Source organism: Camellia sinensis, chromosome 11 (genome assembly GCF_055761805.1).
Source record: "Camellia sinensis isolate YWXY chromosome 11, ASM5576180v1, whole genome shotgun sequence".
Classification (NCBI taxonomy): Eukaryota; Viridiplantae; Streptophyta; class Magnoliopsida; order Ericales; family Theaceae; genus Camellia; species Camellia sinensis.
In genome coordinates, this window is record NC_138971.1 from 9,607,006 (window position 1) to 9,623,576 (window position 16,571).

The 16,571-nt window shown below is 34.3% G+C and overlaps 2 protein-coding genes across 11 annotated transcripts in view; one reads left to right on the top strand and one right to left on the bottom strand.

The window, feature by feature from the left end:
* Window positions 1–7,549: 7,549 nt before the first annotated feature.
* On the bottom strand, window positions 7,550–8,630 carry LOC145802142 (uncharacterized). The gene is made up of 2 exons (XM_082894808.1): window positions 8,229–8,630; window positions 7,550–8,143 (listed from the first exon to the last, which is right to left on the bottom strand). Exons 1-2 carry the CDS (start codon window positions 8,628–8,630, stop codon window positions 7,550–7,552), a joined length of 996 nt encoding a protein of 331 aa, XP_082750934.1.
* Window positions 8,631–14,949: 6,319 nt separating this feature from the next.
* LOC114257432 (uncharacterized) overlaps window positions 14,950–16,571 on the top strand; it is a 42,917-nt gene continuing 41,295 nt past the window's right edge. For 6 of the 10 annotated variants that reach the window (XR_014343495.1, XR_014343497.1, XR_014343496.1 and 3 more), the window contains exon 1: window positions 14,950–16,100. Coding sequence is in view for 5 of the 10 variants with exons in the window: in XM_082893563.1 (XP_082749689.1) it covers window positions 15,713–16,100 (388 nt within the window). In the remaining 5 variants the exon portion in view is untranslated. The remainder of the gene's footprint in view (window positions 16,101–16,571) is intronic. The other 4 variants (XR_014343498.1, XR_014343499.1, XM_082893565.1 and 1 more) reach the window with 2 other exon arrangements.

The window sequence follows — 16,571 nt, forward strand, 5'->3', positions numbered from 1 at the left end:
TTTTTTAGAATGATAATCTTGTTTGTATGCCATAATTGTATATAATAATTTTGTTTTGTACTTTCTTTAAAAGAGAAAATCATTATAAAAAGATAGAAGAAACCAAAAAGTAGAGAGGAAGAAACCAAAAATTTAGGTTGTGTTTGGTTAGCTTCTCCAAACATATTTTCATCCCTTGTTTTGAGTGTCTTGTTTGTTTAGAGTTTTCAAAAATTAATTTCACACCTACTTTTGAAAACTCTTTCCAAGGCAGGAAAAATTGGCTAACCCAATCGTTTTCCCGAACGTCCATCGGTTGACAAGAAGAGTGTTTGGGTTTTTTTTTTTTTGCACATGTTATTTTTATATCTTAAATAATAAAAATTTCTAGAATTTTTTTTAAAATTTTTTTATGAGCTTTGAATAGGATTTTGGGTTGTGTGTTTGGTTATAAGTTGTAAGTTTTTGAATTAAATATCATATGTCACATCATTCATTTCAAACGTAATTCAAAACTCATAACCAAACAAATTTTCTACACTCAAATCATAATTCCAAAACTCATAAACTCAAAATACAACTCTATTCTCAAATCATATTTAAAAAACTCCACCAAACGCTACTTTCAATTTTATTTTATTTTTAATCAAACTAACAGAGAGATTGAGAGATGGTTGGATTTTTCTATGATACATGAAGATGGTTTTCATGTACCATACATAAATAAATTTGGACCATTAGATCTAAAAGTAAAATAAATTTAACAATTGATTGGTAATAACTAAAACCAGGTTAAGAAATCTAGGTAGTTTCATAAAATACAAGATAATTTTCAGTGGTTTTGAAACTAAAAAGTAGTTTCCAACTTACTACAATAACTAAGTACACTTACTATTTGATATGATTATACTTACTATTTTTAATAACTATACTTACCATTCGATTATTAATAAAATACACTTAACCTGCTATTCAGGTAACAAGTAAACTTAAAAAATTAAGTTATAATAAATTTTTAAAACCTTTAAAATAAATACAAAATTTATAAAATAGAATTTAAGAAAAACATATACAAAATAAATGTGAATTTTATACATTTTATTATAATTTATTACATCTTATGAAATATGATTTATTTATTTATTTATCTACTTAATGGCAATAAATGAAACCTAGTTTCCTTTTCATTTTCCACACTTGAAAATAATAAATACAATTAATGAAGAAATATAATTAATAAAATATAGGAAAATTTAAAATTTATTTGAGGATTCCATGAACAAAATTTTATGTTTATTTTTAAATTTTTTGAATATTTGAAGATTTGAAGATAAGATTGTTGTTGATTTGGAACTCCTTAGATAAGAATCTATGTCTCTATATTCTCTATCTCTGTTTTTACTTTAACTTTCCATGATATTTTGAATTTAAAAATTTTAATGTTTTGTTGAAACAACATTTCACCTAGTTAAAAGAAAAATTATGAGATTTAAGTGGTAAGAAAAAAAAATCAAGTTTGATGAAATAGTAAGTGCAGTCTTAAGTTTAGTTTAAATGATTGATTAATCAAGTCTACAAAAATAGTAAGTAAAGTCACATTGAGCAGTAAATATTGTTTAAGTGATGAGTCAAGTTTGATAAAGTAGTAAGTAGAGTCAAATTGAGTAGTAACTGTTGTTTAAGTGATGAGTCAAGTTTGACAAAAATAGTAAGTGTTAATTTAAATGAGTGGTAAGTCAAGTCTGATAAAGTAATAAGTAGAGTCTCATTGAGTAGTAAGTGTGGTTTAAATGAGTAGTAAGTACGTCTGATAAAATAACAAGTATGGTTTAAATGAGTAGTTTCCAACTTACTACAACAACTAAGAGCATCTCCAACGGTTAAGTATTTTTTTCATCAAATTTGAGTAAAAAATGGCTCATTTTCTGAATTTGATATCAGTTGCTCCAACGGTGCATCAAAATCCCGTGGGTCAACTGGTTGGTCGGTCGGTCGGTCGGTCGACCGGTAAGCGTAAATATATATATATATATATATATTTTACCTTTTTGAACTGTTTGAACCCACCTATGTGAACTGGGGGAGGGGCGACCGGTCGGTCGACCGGCGGGACGACCGGTAAGGCAATTAATTTTTTTTTTTGGTTTCCCTCCATTTCTGTTTCCAATTCTTTTCCTATTTCTTTTTCCCTCCATTACATATATGTCATTTTGGTTTACCTCTAATAATGATTTGCTTCTAAAATCTCATATAAACACATTATTCATATGCTAGACAACTCCACACAACTGATACGATCATAGCTTAAACAAAACAAAGCATAATGAATACCTTCAAATCCATGATATTGACTTCATTTTCATCCTCTTCTTCTTCCTCCTCCTCTGATGATGAGTCTGATGATGAATATATGGTCACACTTTTAGGGGCTTATGAGCAGAATAATAGTAGTATGCTTCAGATTCTTAAGTCAAGTGATAGCTCAAAGAAAATAGGTGGTTCTGTTGTAGGCCATAGGTATATACGCAGAGATAGAAGGCAGGGTCATGACAGATTATTTGCAGATTATTTTGCTGTAAATCCAGTGTATTCACATATAATATTTTAGAGACATTTTCGAATGCGTCGTCCTTTGTATCTGCGAATTTTGAATGCAATCCAAGTACACAATTCATATTTTGTTCAAAAACAAGATGCAGCTCATGCAGTTGGATTATCTCCCCTACAAAAAATGACTTCAACGATGAGAATATTGTCATATGGTGTCACAACAGATGCAGTTGATGATTACATACGTATCGGGGAAAGCACTGCAATTCAAAGTTTGCAACAATTTTGTAATTCGGTGATTGAAATCTTTGGAGTAGAATATCTGAGATCTCCGACACCAACTGACATTGCTAGAGTACTTGCTATTCGGAAGGTTCGGGGGTTTCCTGGTATATTGGGAAGTTTAGATTGCATACATTGGGAATGGAAAAATTGTCCAAAGGCATGGCAAGGTCAATATGTAGGCCATCAAAAAAAGCCAACCATTATTCTTGAAGCAGTAGCATCTTATGACTTATGGATTTGGCATGCATTTTTTGGAATGCCTGGCTCACACAATGACTTGAATGTGTTGGACCGATCGCCTTTGTTTTCTGATCTTGCGCAAGGTAAAGCTCCCCCTATCCATTACACTATTAATGGACATAGTTACGATATGGGTTATTACCTTGCTGATGGTATATACCCTCAATGGACAACACTGGTTCAAACAATTTCTTCTCCCCAAGGAGCAAAGAGAACATTTTGCAATAATGCAAGAGTCTACCAGGAAAGATGTAAAGCGGGCATTTGGAGTCCTTCAACTCGATTCGCAATTATAGGTGGTGCTGTACGTTTTTGGGATCCGAAAATGCTTGCCAACATAATGAAGAGTTGCATTATATTACATAATATGATTGTCGAAGATGAGAGGGAGGAGCACCTTGATTTTGATTATGAAATTTCATCAACGAACACACCAGTGCAACTTTCCTCTACTCCTACCAATGACTTCCAATCATTTTTGTCTCGTCATTTAGGTATTAGAGATAAGGACGCATATCATGCCCTCCGCAATGATTTAGTAGAACATATGTGGCATCTTCATGGTGAACACTAAATTCACCACATCAATACATGTATTTTTGTTTATAGTTTTGGAATGGAAGGTTGTCTTGTTTGTAATCTTTATTATGATGCACTATATTAACCAAGTAATTCAAAAGTTATTTGATGATGTGCTATTGTAATGATCCAATCTTTAATATTCAGAATTGTTCTGTGTTCAATTCATGAGAATTACAAATGATAATAATCATGTCTTAATCAGTTACAAATGATAATACCACATAAATTTAATAATCATGTCTTAAATTCGGTGTTTAATTCAGTATTGATGTGCCACAAATGATAATACCACATCCATTTATGCACATTTAATAATCATGTCTCAAATGATAATTTAATAATAATGTCTTAAATTACTGATGTTCATGTGCATAATCATAATGTCTTAAATTCCAATTGTTGATCTGCATAATCGTAATTTAATAATAATGTCTTAAATTACTGATCTTAATTTCATAAAAATGTCTTAAATTACTGCATAATAATTATTTGTGCATATACAAATTTATACAAATTTATTAATGTGCCATTCATTTACTGATGTTGATCTTGCCATTCATTTATTGTCTCAGTTGAAATTCATTCAACATACAGAGTTAAAAAATACTTAATAATGTAGAAATTCATGTAGTCAGTGGATAAATGCATTCCACCTACATTCATGGCCTACTACAGACACTGGATACGTTTGAACCACCTACCATTCATTAATTCAACAATACCTACCATTCATTGAATTCATTCCACCTACCATGCCTCATTTTACACACACCACGGTTGTTGAGTATTAATTTCCTCACCACCTAGCTCAATAATTCACCCTCTATATCAGCTCACGATAGTATACAAACCTGTCATCAAAAAATTCACTCTATTCACTGAATACCTCTGCCTACAGATTGCCTCTATAAGATCGCATTCACTCTATTCCCTCCACCACCACCTTCAAATTCGGCTTAACCAAAATTCTAATCCCAAACTCTGCATATTCACTATATTGTAAGTGTGAATCCACAGAATCAACAAGGCAAACCATCTGAATCAAGAAAGCCAACATCAGCAAGAACAGGAACAAGAAGGCAGCATCCCAAAACAGAACAACAAGGCAACAGAACAACAAGGAACAGAGTAGGTTGCAGGCACGGGTCAACCGGCCCTTTGTTAATTTTTTTTTTTTTTTTTTTTTGCCTTTCAGTGTGCATGCCTTATTTTTTCAACTTTAACCTTCTCAAGAGCATGAAATTCATGTTTTAATCAAACTACATTCATGTTCAATATTTTAAAAATTAACTTCTGTGAAACATAACACATTCACTGGCATATGATGATTTTTAGTTTCAGTATGCACTTCTGAACAACAAACACTGCATAACATGAAGTAAAAATTAATGTGCCATTAAGCATACACCAATTAGTATGCACTTCAGTATAAAAATGACATGAAGTAAAAACACTTTAATATGCATTCTAATATTAAAACACTATAATATAAAAATTAATGTGCCATTCTAAGCATACACCAATTACTGCATAACATGAAGTAAAAACACTGCATGAAAATGCTTTCCATTTCAGTATGCACTTTATTAGTATGCATTTTCCATTAGTATGCAAAACCAATTAGTATGCATACTAAATGCTTTCATGTTTTTCCATTTTAATATGCATTGTAATATTAAAACTACATTCATTTGAATTCTAAGTTCATTTTAAGTTCATGTTTGAATTCTATATTTATATTCAGCATAACACCAGAAAAACACCAAGCCAACACCAAGCCAACTGTAATTCAGCTTTCATATGTAACACATATTCATTAAAATTCAACAGATATTGACATCATGCCTAGAACTAAAAGAGCGAGACCACAAGTTAGTGAAAGTTCCAACCCTCCACGACGCCAAGAACAGCAGCCTCAAAATCAGTCATATCCTACTGATCATTTTCTCAGTGAAAGTCATGAACTAGCCTTTTCAAACTTCTCCAGCCGACCTATTGTAACAGGGAGGACGGTAAATCTGCCACCTCAATATGATGCACTATTAGTTAGTAAACTTGAAGCAATGGGATGGCTAAATTTAATTAATTTACCCCAAAAGGTATATCCACGGCTGATATCTCTATTTTATGTTCACCTACGAGGTACTCAGGAAGAAGATGGAAATTTTACTCTTTTGTCATATGTGAAAGGAAAGGGTATACAGTTTGATATTCCTACTTTGGCAAGCATTATTGGAGTTGAGGTAGGTGATGAAAATATCCATTTTCAGAGTGAGGCTAAGTTAGCTAATATTGTAGGTAATGCTACTGATGTATATACTACTATTTGTCAGAACAGATTTACTGGGACTAGTTTACAAGCAAGACATTTAAAACCTTATCTTCGGATTCTCCACCGGTGGATTGTAGAAAATGTCACTCCAAAAAAAGGACATCATGATGCAGTCCCATATTTTAATGCCTATTTGTTATACTATTTTGAAGTTGGCCATAAGTTAGATGTGTGTTACATAATTATGAAAGAAATGATGTTCGCAAATCAAGCTCAATTCACGGGCCGGTCATTACTGTTTGGGGCACTCTTGACAAAAATTTTCAAACATTTTAGGGTTCGCCTTGTAGATGAAATGGAGATGAAAATCCGTTCACCCATTAATCAGTATACAGTGACCCGTGCTGGTGCAGCCTCCAATTTAATGGGAAGTGTTAATGCTCCAGAAGATTCAGAAGATGAAATCCCACAAGATGATGCTCCAGAAGATGCTCCTGCCAATGTGATGCCATCAAGTGAGCAACCTCAATATTGGACTGAGTTTTTGGCCATGGAAGAACAACGTTATAATCAACGCGTTTAATGGGAACGTCAAATGGCTAATCAGGTCAATTCGTTGGGTACTCAGTTTGATACATTTGCCACTGCGCAGAACTCATTAATTCAACAATTTTGTGAGTTCCGTGTGGACATTGAAAGACGTCATGAAGTGGCAAACAATCGCATAGATAGGATTGAGCATCGCGTAAATGACATATACCATCACTACTTCCCTCCTCCACCACCACCACCACCAGATAATGACTGTTGATGTGTTTGACATTATGTATTTGCATGGTTTTGTATTTTGTTATTTGAACAACCTTTTGTTGGGTCAATCATGTCTTAAAGAGGACGAGGTTATTTAAAACCTATTTAGTTATGACATTGGCCTATTCAGTTATTACCACTTCATATTGTAGTTTTTCATTTTAATGCCTATTTGACAAAGGACATGATTATGTACATTCTGAAAATGCTACAAAAAGGTCATTATTCAGTTATGATTTTCTGGTATAAATCATGCTATAGTAGTCAATGGCCTTCACTTGAAATATCATTTTAAAGAAGACAAGGTTAATTAAAAAAAATCCACATTGAACTACAGACCAAAGATCTCCCAAAAAAAAAAAAAACAAGGCAACAATTACACATTGAACTTCAAATATGGCAAAAATCCATGAAAAAAATTCATAAAATCTGATGTTTTATCAAATGTGATGTTTAATAAAAATCCATAAAATCCATAAAATCTGAACTTTAAATATGGCAAAAACTATGGCAAAAATCCATAAATCCACATTGAACTTCAAATATGATGTTTCTGATGATTTGCTATATTCTTGTAGGTTCTTTTATGCCTTGTTCTTGCTGTTTAATATGTATTGTTTAGTTAAAAAAGGAATGAATAGGAAATATCTATAAATCCACATTGAACTTGAAATATGATGTTCCATAAATCATTATGTTCCATTTAATAAAATTGTGATTACATGATTACTTATCACATTAATAATTCCAATAAAACTAACCAATACAAGTTATATACTACTATTTTTAAATAATAAAACCAATAGATGAAACCCACTAATACAGAACCTTTCAAGGCAATCTATTAGTTGTTCGAAATAAAATCTGTCGTTGAAGATCTTCGTAGTACGCCCTTTGCATAGGATTTAAAATTGTCATGTCTATTGACATTATTTTATGATCTTCATTTCGTTGTTCTCTTTCATTCATCATAGATAGGAGTTTTAGTTGTTCCTCCCTATCTTCGGCCCTTCTTCGACGCTCTACAGTCTTCTGCTCATGGTCTATCGCCTTTTGTTCATCTCGCTCAATAGTTCTAGCAGAGATAGTTGATAATACTTCAACAATTTTGGATTGGTTGGCAGCCATTTCATCAAATCTACTATCGTGCGTTGTTTGATTCTTCAACTTCTCTTTCGCTGCCTTAGTACCAATTGGTCGTGTTGATGTATTAGATGGTTGTTCGTGCACCGCATTATTCTGGTTGGATTCAAATGCCTCATATTCAGTTGGTGGATTCGAAGATGGATCACCATGTTGCGTGCTTCTTTTAGGTTGTGATCGAAATTCATCCCACTTACAACTTCGGCGCAAAATATCCCAACATGTATAAAATGTGAAGTGTTTTTTTTGTATTGCATGACACATCCGCTTCGCTTCAGCGACCTACAAAAAAAAATTACAAACATGTCAATAACAAGTATACATTTAGAAAAGAAAATTGATATTTAATAACACAAATAAATTTTACCATGTCTGCCTCAGTTGTTCCACTTTGTTGCCTTAGTTGAATTTGTTCAAGAAAACCACAGAATTTATTAATTGCCTTTTGCATGCCAGACCAACGGTGAGACAAAGAAATACGGTTTCGATTTGATTCACTGCTCAATTGTGAATTAAAATAAACAAGTACTCGTTCCCAAAATATAGCCATAGTCTGACTATTACTAGTAATGGGATCTTGAGAGACTGCTAACCAAGATCTACATAAAGTTTCATCTTTTATAATTGTGAACGCTTTACCACGAGAAGTTTCTGAAATAAAATGATTAACACTGTTCTGCGTGTTCTGCTCTCGTGAAGTTTCCGACATAAAATTAATATTAGTGTGCTCCAACATTTGTGATTCCTCAAACATTTCAAAATCTTCCATAGTTTGGAAAAAATACAGTACATACAATATCTAACTGAAAAATATTAGAATGATATACACTCAACCTCAGAATCAGATAATTTAATAAGATAATATAAATTAAAATTTCAAAGGAAAAAAATTTCTAATGACACAAAAGAAACAAAATTCATAGCATATAATGTAATGCTCTTCTGAAAATGAAATACTCTGTCAGCTTGATATACGAAACATATATATTTTATAGAGCACATCATCAACGGTAAATTTTCAAAATACTCTGTCCATCCAACGGTAAATTATTAGAACGGCTAGTTTTGAAATATGTATATGAGAAACAGACATCATCAACGGTAAATTTTCAAAATACTTTGTCCATCCAACGGTAAATTATTAGAACGACTAGTTCTGAAATATGTATATGAGAGGTAACAATTTCAATTATATTTTGAAGGGAATTTAAATTTAAATTTATATCACCCTTCAAATGATTCATAATCCACAAAATAACCTATCTCAAAATAAACCAATTCAAACCAGTTCAAACCAACTAGTTCAAACCAACCAGTTCAAACTTGTTCAAACCAGTCCATTACTGTTGTCGCAAAATTGATCAACCCGATCGATCGGTTGGTCAACCGGCCGGGCAATCGGCTGGTTGACCGGTTGATCTCCAACAGTCACGCAGTTCAAACCAACCAGTTCACAGTTCAAACCAACTAGTTCAAACATGTCGCAGAATTGATGAACCGGTCGACCGGTTGGTCAACCGGGCGGGCAACCGGCTAGTTGACCGGTGCTTCTCCTCAAACGGTCACACATAGTAATTTGCTGAAATCTGTACACTGTTCTCAGTTTGATGATTTTTTTATTGAATTCTCATTTTGATACCAATTTGCTGAAATCGTTGGAGCACTGAAAAGTGACTTTTTCACCAAAATTCAAATCTGATGTCAAGTTTGGTTCACCATTTGGTCCATCTCCAACGGTGAACCAAACTTGACATCAGATTTGAATTTTGGAGAAAAAGTCACTTTTCAGTGCTCCAACGGTTTCAGCAAATTGGTATCAAAATAAGAATTCAACAAAAAAATCAGTAGGATATGACTGATTTTGAGGTTGCTGTTCTTGGCGTCGTGGAGGGTTGGAACTTTCACTAACTTGTGGTCTCGCACTTTCAGTTCTAGGCATGATGCCAATATCTGTTGAATTTTAATGAATATGTGTTACATATGAAAGCTGAATTACAGTTGGCTTGGTGTTGGCATGGTGTTTTTCTGGTGTTATGCTGAATATAAATATAGAATTCAAAGATGAACTTAAAATGAACTTAGAATTCAAATGAATGTAGTTTTAATATTACAATGCATATTAAAATGGAAAAACATGAAAGCATTTAGTATGCATACTAATTGGTTTTGCATACTAATGGAAAATGCATACTAATAAAGTGCATACTGAAATGGAAAGCATTTTCATGCAGTGTTTTTACTTCATGTTATGCAGTAATTGGTGTATGCTTAGAATGACACATTAATTTTTATATTATAGTGTTTTAATATTAGAATGCATATTAAAGTGTTTTTACTTCATGTCATTTTTATACTGAAGTGCATACTAATTGGTGTATGCTTAATGGCACATTAATTTTTACTTCATGTTATGCAGTGTTTGTTGTTCAGAAGTACATACTGAAACTAAAAATCATCATATGCCAGTGAATGTGTTCTGTTTCACAGAAGTTAATTTTTAAAATATTGAACATGAATGTAGTTTGATTAAAACATGAATTTCATGCTCTTGAGAAGGTTAAAGTTGAAAAAATAAAGCATAAAGTTGAACAAATAAAGCATGCACACTGAAAGGCCAAAAAAAAAAAAAAATTAACAAAGGGCCGGTTGACCCGTGCCTGCAACCTACTCTGTTCCTTGTTGTTCTGCTGCCTTGTTGTTCTGTTTTGGGATGCTGCCTTCTTGTTCCTGTTCTTGCTGATGTTGGCTTTCTTGATTCAGATGGTTTGCCTTGTTGATTCTGTGGATTCACACTTACAATATAGTGAATATGCAGAGTTTGGGATTAGAATTTTGGTTAAGCCGAATTTGAAGGTGGTGGTGGAGGGAATAGAGTGAATGCGATCTTATAGAGGCAATCTGTAGGCAGAGGTATTCAGTGAATAGAGTGAATTTTTTGATGACAGGTTTGTATACTATCGTGAGCTGATATAGAGGGTGAATTATTGAGCTAGGTGGTGAGGAAATTAATACTCAACAACCGTGGTGTGTGTAAAATGAGGCATGGTAGGTGGAATGAATTCAATGAATGGTAGGTATTGTTGAATTAATGAATGGTAGGTGGTTCAAACGTATCCAGTGTCTGTAGTAGGCCATGAATGTAGGTGGAATGCATTTATCCACTGACTACATGAATTTCTACATTATTAAGTATTTTTTAACTCTGTATGTTGAATGAATTTCAACTGAGACAATAAATGAATGGCAAGATCAACATCAGTAAATGAATGGCACATTAATAAATTTGTATAAATTTGTATATGCACAAATAATGATTATGCAGTAATTTAAGACATTTTTATGAAATTAAGATCAGTAATTTAAGACATTATTATTAAATTACGATTATGCAGATCAACAATTGGAATTTAAGACATTATGATTATGCACATGAACATATTGAATTTAAGACATTATGATTATGCACATGAACATCAGTAATTTAAGACATTATTATTAAATTATCATTTGAGACATGATTATTAAATGTGCATAAATGGATGTGGTATTATCATTTGTGGCACATCAATACTGAATTAAACACCGAATTTAAGACATGATTATTAAATTTATGTGGTATTATCATTTGTAACTGATTAAGACATGATTATTATCATTTGTAATTCTCATGAATTGAACACAGAACAATTCTGAATATTAAAGATTGGATCATTACAATAGCACATCATCAAATAACTTCTGAATTACTTGGTTAATATAGTGCATCATAATAAAGATTACAAACAAGACAACCTTCCATCCCAAAACTATAAACAAAAATACATGTATTGATGTGGTGAATTTAGTGTTCACCATGAAGATGCCACATATGTTCTACTAAATCATTGCGGAGGGCATGATATGCGTCCTTATCTCTAATACCTAAATGACGAGACAAAAATGATTGGAAGTCATTGGTAGGAGTAGAGGAAAGTTGCACTGGTGTGTTCGTTGATGAAATTTCATAATCAAAATCAAGGTGCTCCTCCCTCTCATCTTCGACAATCATATTATGTAATATAATGCAACTCTTCATTATGTTGGTAAGCATTTTCGGATCCCAAAAACGTACAGCACCACCTATAATTGCGAATCGAGTTGAAGGACTCCAAATGCCCGCTTTACATCTTTCCTGGTAGACTCTTGCATTATTGCAAAATGTTCTCTTTGCTCCTTGGGGAGAAGAAATTGTTTGAACCAGTGTTGTCCATTGAGGGTATATACCATCAGCAAGGTAATAACCCATATCGTAACTATGTCCATTAATAGTGTAATGGATAGGGGGAGCTTTACCTTGCGCAAGATCAGAAAACAAAGGCGATCGGTCCAACACATTCAAGTCATTGTGTGAGCCAGGCATTCCAAAAAATGCATGCCAAATCCATAAGTCATAAGATGCTACTGCTTCAAGAATAATGGTTGGCTTTTTTTGATGGCCTACATATTGACCTTGCCATGCCTTTGGACAATTTTTTCATTCCCAATGCATGCAATCTAAACTTCCCAACATACCAGGAAACCCCCGAACCTCCCCAATAGCAAGTAATCTAGCAATGTCAGTTGGTGTCGGAGATCTCAGATATTCTACTCCAAAGATTTCAATCACCGAATTACAAAATTGTTGCAAACTTTGAATTGCAATACTTTCCCCGATACGTATGTAATCATCAACTGCATCTGTTGCGACACTATATGACAATATTCTCATCGCTGAAGTCATTTTTTGTGTGACCATTTAAGTCATTATGATAAGTCAAGTTTGATAAAGTACTAAGTACAGTCTCATTGAGTAGTAAGTGTGACTTAAATGAGTGGTAGTAAGGAGAGTCTTATTGAGTAGTAAGTGTGATTCAAATGAGTGGTAAGTCAAGTCTGTTGAAATAGTAAGTACAGTCTCGTTGACTAGTAAGTGTAGTTTAAATGGCTGATAAGTCAAGTTTGATAAAGTAGTAAGTAGAGTCTCATTGAGTAGTAAGTGTGATTCTGATAAAGTAGTAAGTACAGTTTCATTGAGTAGTAAGTGTGGTTTAAATGAGTGTTAAGTCAAATCTGATAAAATAGTAAGTAAAGTCTTATTGAGTAGTAAGTGTTGTTTAAATGACTGATAAGTCACGTTTGATAAAGTAGTAAGTAAAATCTCATTGAGTAGTAAATGTGATTCAAATGAGTGGTACGTCAAGTCTAATAAAGTAGTAAGAACAATCTTATTAGCTTGCAAAGAAAAAATTACACAAAACTTTTTCAATCCTTTACGAAATTCTTTTTTTTTTAAATATTTAAAAATTAAAATTTTCTTTTCATTGCACAGAACAAAACAGAGTTAATTGTTAAGGGGAAATTACTAAAAAGTAAAAGGTGGGGAAAATAATTACTAAAGGATATGGAATGTAATTCACATAAAAAATTGCACCTCCAACTGTGAGTGTTGATTTCCGACCATACAACCAAAAGGGGGAACTCAGTTGGAGAGTACCGGCGGAATAGATTAAGCCCAAACAACCTGTCACAGAAAGATAAGAATCCCGCGGTGGTTCGTCCACTCGGGGGCACTCCGACGATCAAGTCAGTAAAATATCTCTCAAAGATAGCCAATAGTGCTTAACTCACTAGACAAAGCATAAAAGACATATCTTAGACCCATGGGGATGCCTCCCTTTTATAGCCAACACAATCCTAGTCTCAATAAAAGCCTAGTTCTAATGGACTTACGATTACTGCTAATCTTGGACTCCCAATAGGATTAGGATAAACTCTCTAAGAGTCTTATCTTTACCCAAACTGAAGTCTTCTCATATTTTAGGACTCTTGTCCCTTATTCGCTTATCCCGGATTCCGGTATTCTCGCAGACAACCTCGGCCTAGCCGAGATCATCTCAACATCATGATCAGGACACGCGGCACCCTGGCTGGCACTTCAGTGACACCTCGGCCACGTGTCGTCATTCAAAATTTATGTCCCCACGGGAAATTACTAAACAGTAAAAGGTGGGGAAAATAATTACTAAAGGATGTGGGATGTAATTCACATAAAAAATTGCACCTCCAACTTTTTGTAATTATTTTTAGTTCATTAGGCTAAATGGTAATTTCCCCAATTGTAAATTCACTTCGCAAGTACATAATCATTACACACATATTTATTTGAGAGTTTTTGGGGAATGATTTTCCATCGGTTATAACCGGTTAACAAGTGGGTAATGATAAAAACCACTAAAAGTGGTGCTCTAAAGCAGCTACTAATGATGTGGCATCTACTTTTTCAAAAAAAAAAAAAAAAAAGACACAACACTATGGCAGTGGATGGGACCCACTGCCACATCATTAGTGGTGGCACTAATTAGTGCTCCCACTCATTTTTCATATAGAAAATACTATTTTTGGGTACCACAGTCTGACCCGAGATGGTTAATTGATTGTTGCTTGGGTGGACAGAAACATGCTGAGGAAATGGACAGTTTTTTTTTTTTAGTTCTTCCTCAAGTTTAGGGATGACAATAGGGGTTAATGAGGTGGATATTAATTCCCCATCTCCATTCCCCTATAACAAATTTTCCTTATTCTCCATTTTCCATGGATACTATTCTTCCCATCTCTTAATGGATTTGAATTTTCTCCGCCCTAAATAAAAAGGGTATGGCTTCTGTCCAGTCCGGGATCGGTGCTGTTGGGTCCGTAGGGCCCCACCACGGGTCCCGTTTTAATAATCTGAACCGTTCAATGTGTAGAAATCGTCGAGTACTATATGTCTGTAAAAAATCACATTGATCGGATATTCGATAGCTATGTGATCAAAACAGTTTTTTGTCAATCGTTAATTTGTTCACCGTCCAATTTTTTTAGTACGAAACTGATTTGATCATATAGCTATCGATATCCAATCAACGTGATTTTTTACAGGCATATAGTACTCGACGAGTTCTACACATTGAAACGGTTCAGATTATCAAAACGGGACCCGTGATAAACCCTCACAAATCCAACAGCACGGCCCAATTCGAACTGAACAGAAGCGATACCCAAATAAAATACCCAAGTTTCATAGATTGCAGACTCAAATTGCTCTTCTTTATATTAAAAAAATAAAAATAAAATTATCCCTATAATTGGTACAATAAACTCCCTTCAAAATCAAAATCCAAAAATTCAGCCCGCAGTGAACTCGAATCTTGGTCCATTTACATTATGAGAGAGAAGAATAAAAAAATTGAAACTATACTCCTGCCAAACAGCATCACAATTTCACAAAGCATTCGATAGTTCACAAATGCGAAATACCACAATAAATTTCCAAAATCAAACAAATTATTCCAAAATGCAACATACTTGAGGCGTTGAAGATCAAGAATAGCTCTGGTTGAAGACCAATTATTTGCTGGTAAACCGTGTAACCTCTGAGTAGTCGAAAAATCTCCGAGTCTCTTACATCGAGTTTGCCTGGAGGAGTTGCAACAGAGGCTGACAAAATTGACGAACAAGAGTCCGCTTGTGTTAAAGGCGAAGACTGAAGAAGAAGAAGAAAACGAGGTTTGAGAGACCACCGTAGTAACGCCAATGAAGATCACCGCCGGTAGATCTTTGCCTTCGCAAATCGCCGACCCATATCTTATGAATGAAATCTGTGATGCTACTGTGGGGAAACACAACGTATGGAAAAATGGACGGGTACCCATCCCGACCCATATCCTATAAATATTTTAAAAAATCACTTAATTGACCCGACGGTGGAAAAATATATTTGAATCGGATCTCTGGATGTCATAAGGTAGGTTCCCCCATTGCCGTCTCTACTCAGGTTGAGTGTTGGTTAGGAAAATGAGTAAACCTTGGTGTATTTTGATTTCTATTTTTTTTTTTTTAAATCACTTAAATTCCAGATGCCAGGGTCTTGAGGAGACCAAATCCAAGTGCATAGATACTCATACAACTTTTCTAGTCTGGATTTCACATCATTATCCACATCCACAGAGCAGCAGCACTTGCACTGCTAAGAAGAAGAAGGTCCGACAACCAGTCGCAACGGCAGCCGCCATGAGGAGTTCGGATCCGCCGATGGCTAAGAAGGTGAATCACGAGATGGACGAGATGTTTGGCGATGTGAGGGTTGACTCCTACTACTGGCTCCGCGACGATTCTCGTTCTGATCCCGATGTCCTCTCTTATCTCCAACAGGAAAACGATTACACCGACTTCCTCATGTCTGGTACTATCCATTCTATGTCTCTCTCTCTTTCTCTATGTGGCTATGGGCCTATATGCCTATACCTATGCCTATGCATTAACCTATGAAGTAAATGTATCTGATTTCATCATTAAGATTGATTATCATCATGGATGACCTCGTGGGAGATTTCCACCTGTTACTTTGACCCCCTGTTTCTTTAGGTCATTTCATTTTTTCATGATCTTTCTTGCCATTTCCCCACTTTTTGAAGACATTGTGCCTGAGGCCACGATCGATGTGTTTGTTTTTGTGTACTCTGACAAGTATCCTGGGTCCAATGGGGGGTTTCGGGGCCTCCCCAAGGGATGGGGTCCAGGGGTTTACTTTTTTTTGGGATACTTTGATAATTTTATGTTGCTTCCGCGTTCTCCTAATTTCTATCCTTTATAAATAGAGCAAGGGGCAAATCTTGTATTGTAGAGAGTTGCAATTGTTTGGGACTTTTTCCAA

Coding starts and splice junctions, on each gene's coding strand:
- LOC145802142 (XM_082894808.1), bottom strand. CDS start 8,630: ATGGAAGATTTTGAAATGTTTGAGGAATCACAAATGTTGGAGCACACT. Junction 8,144..8,228: donor GAACAACTGAGGCAGACATG/GTAAAATTTATT, acceptor TTTTTTTTGTAG/GTCGCTGAAGCGAAGCGGAT.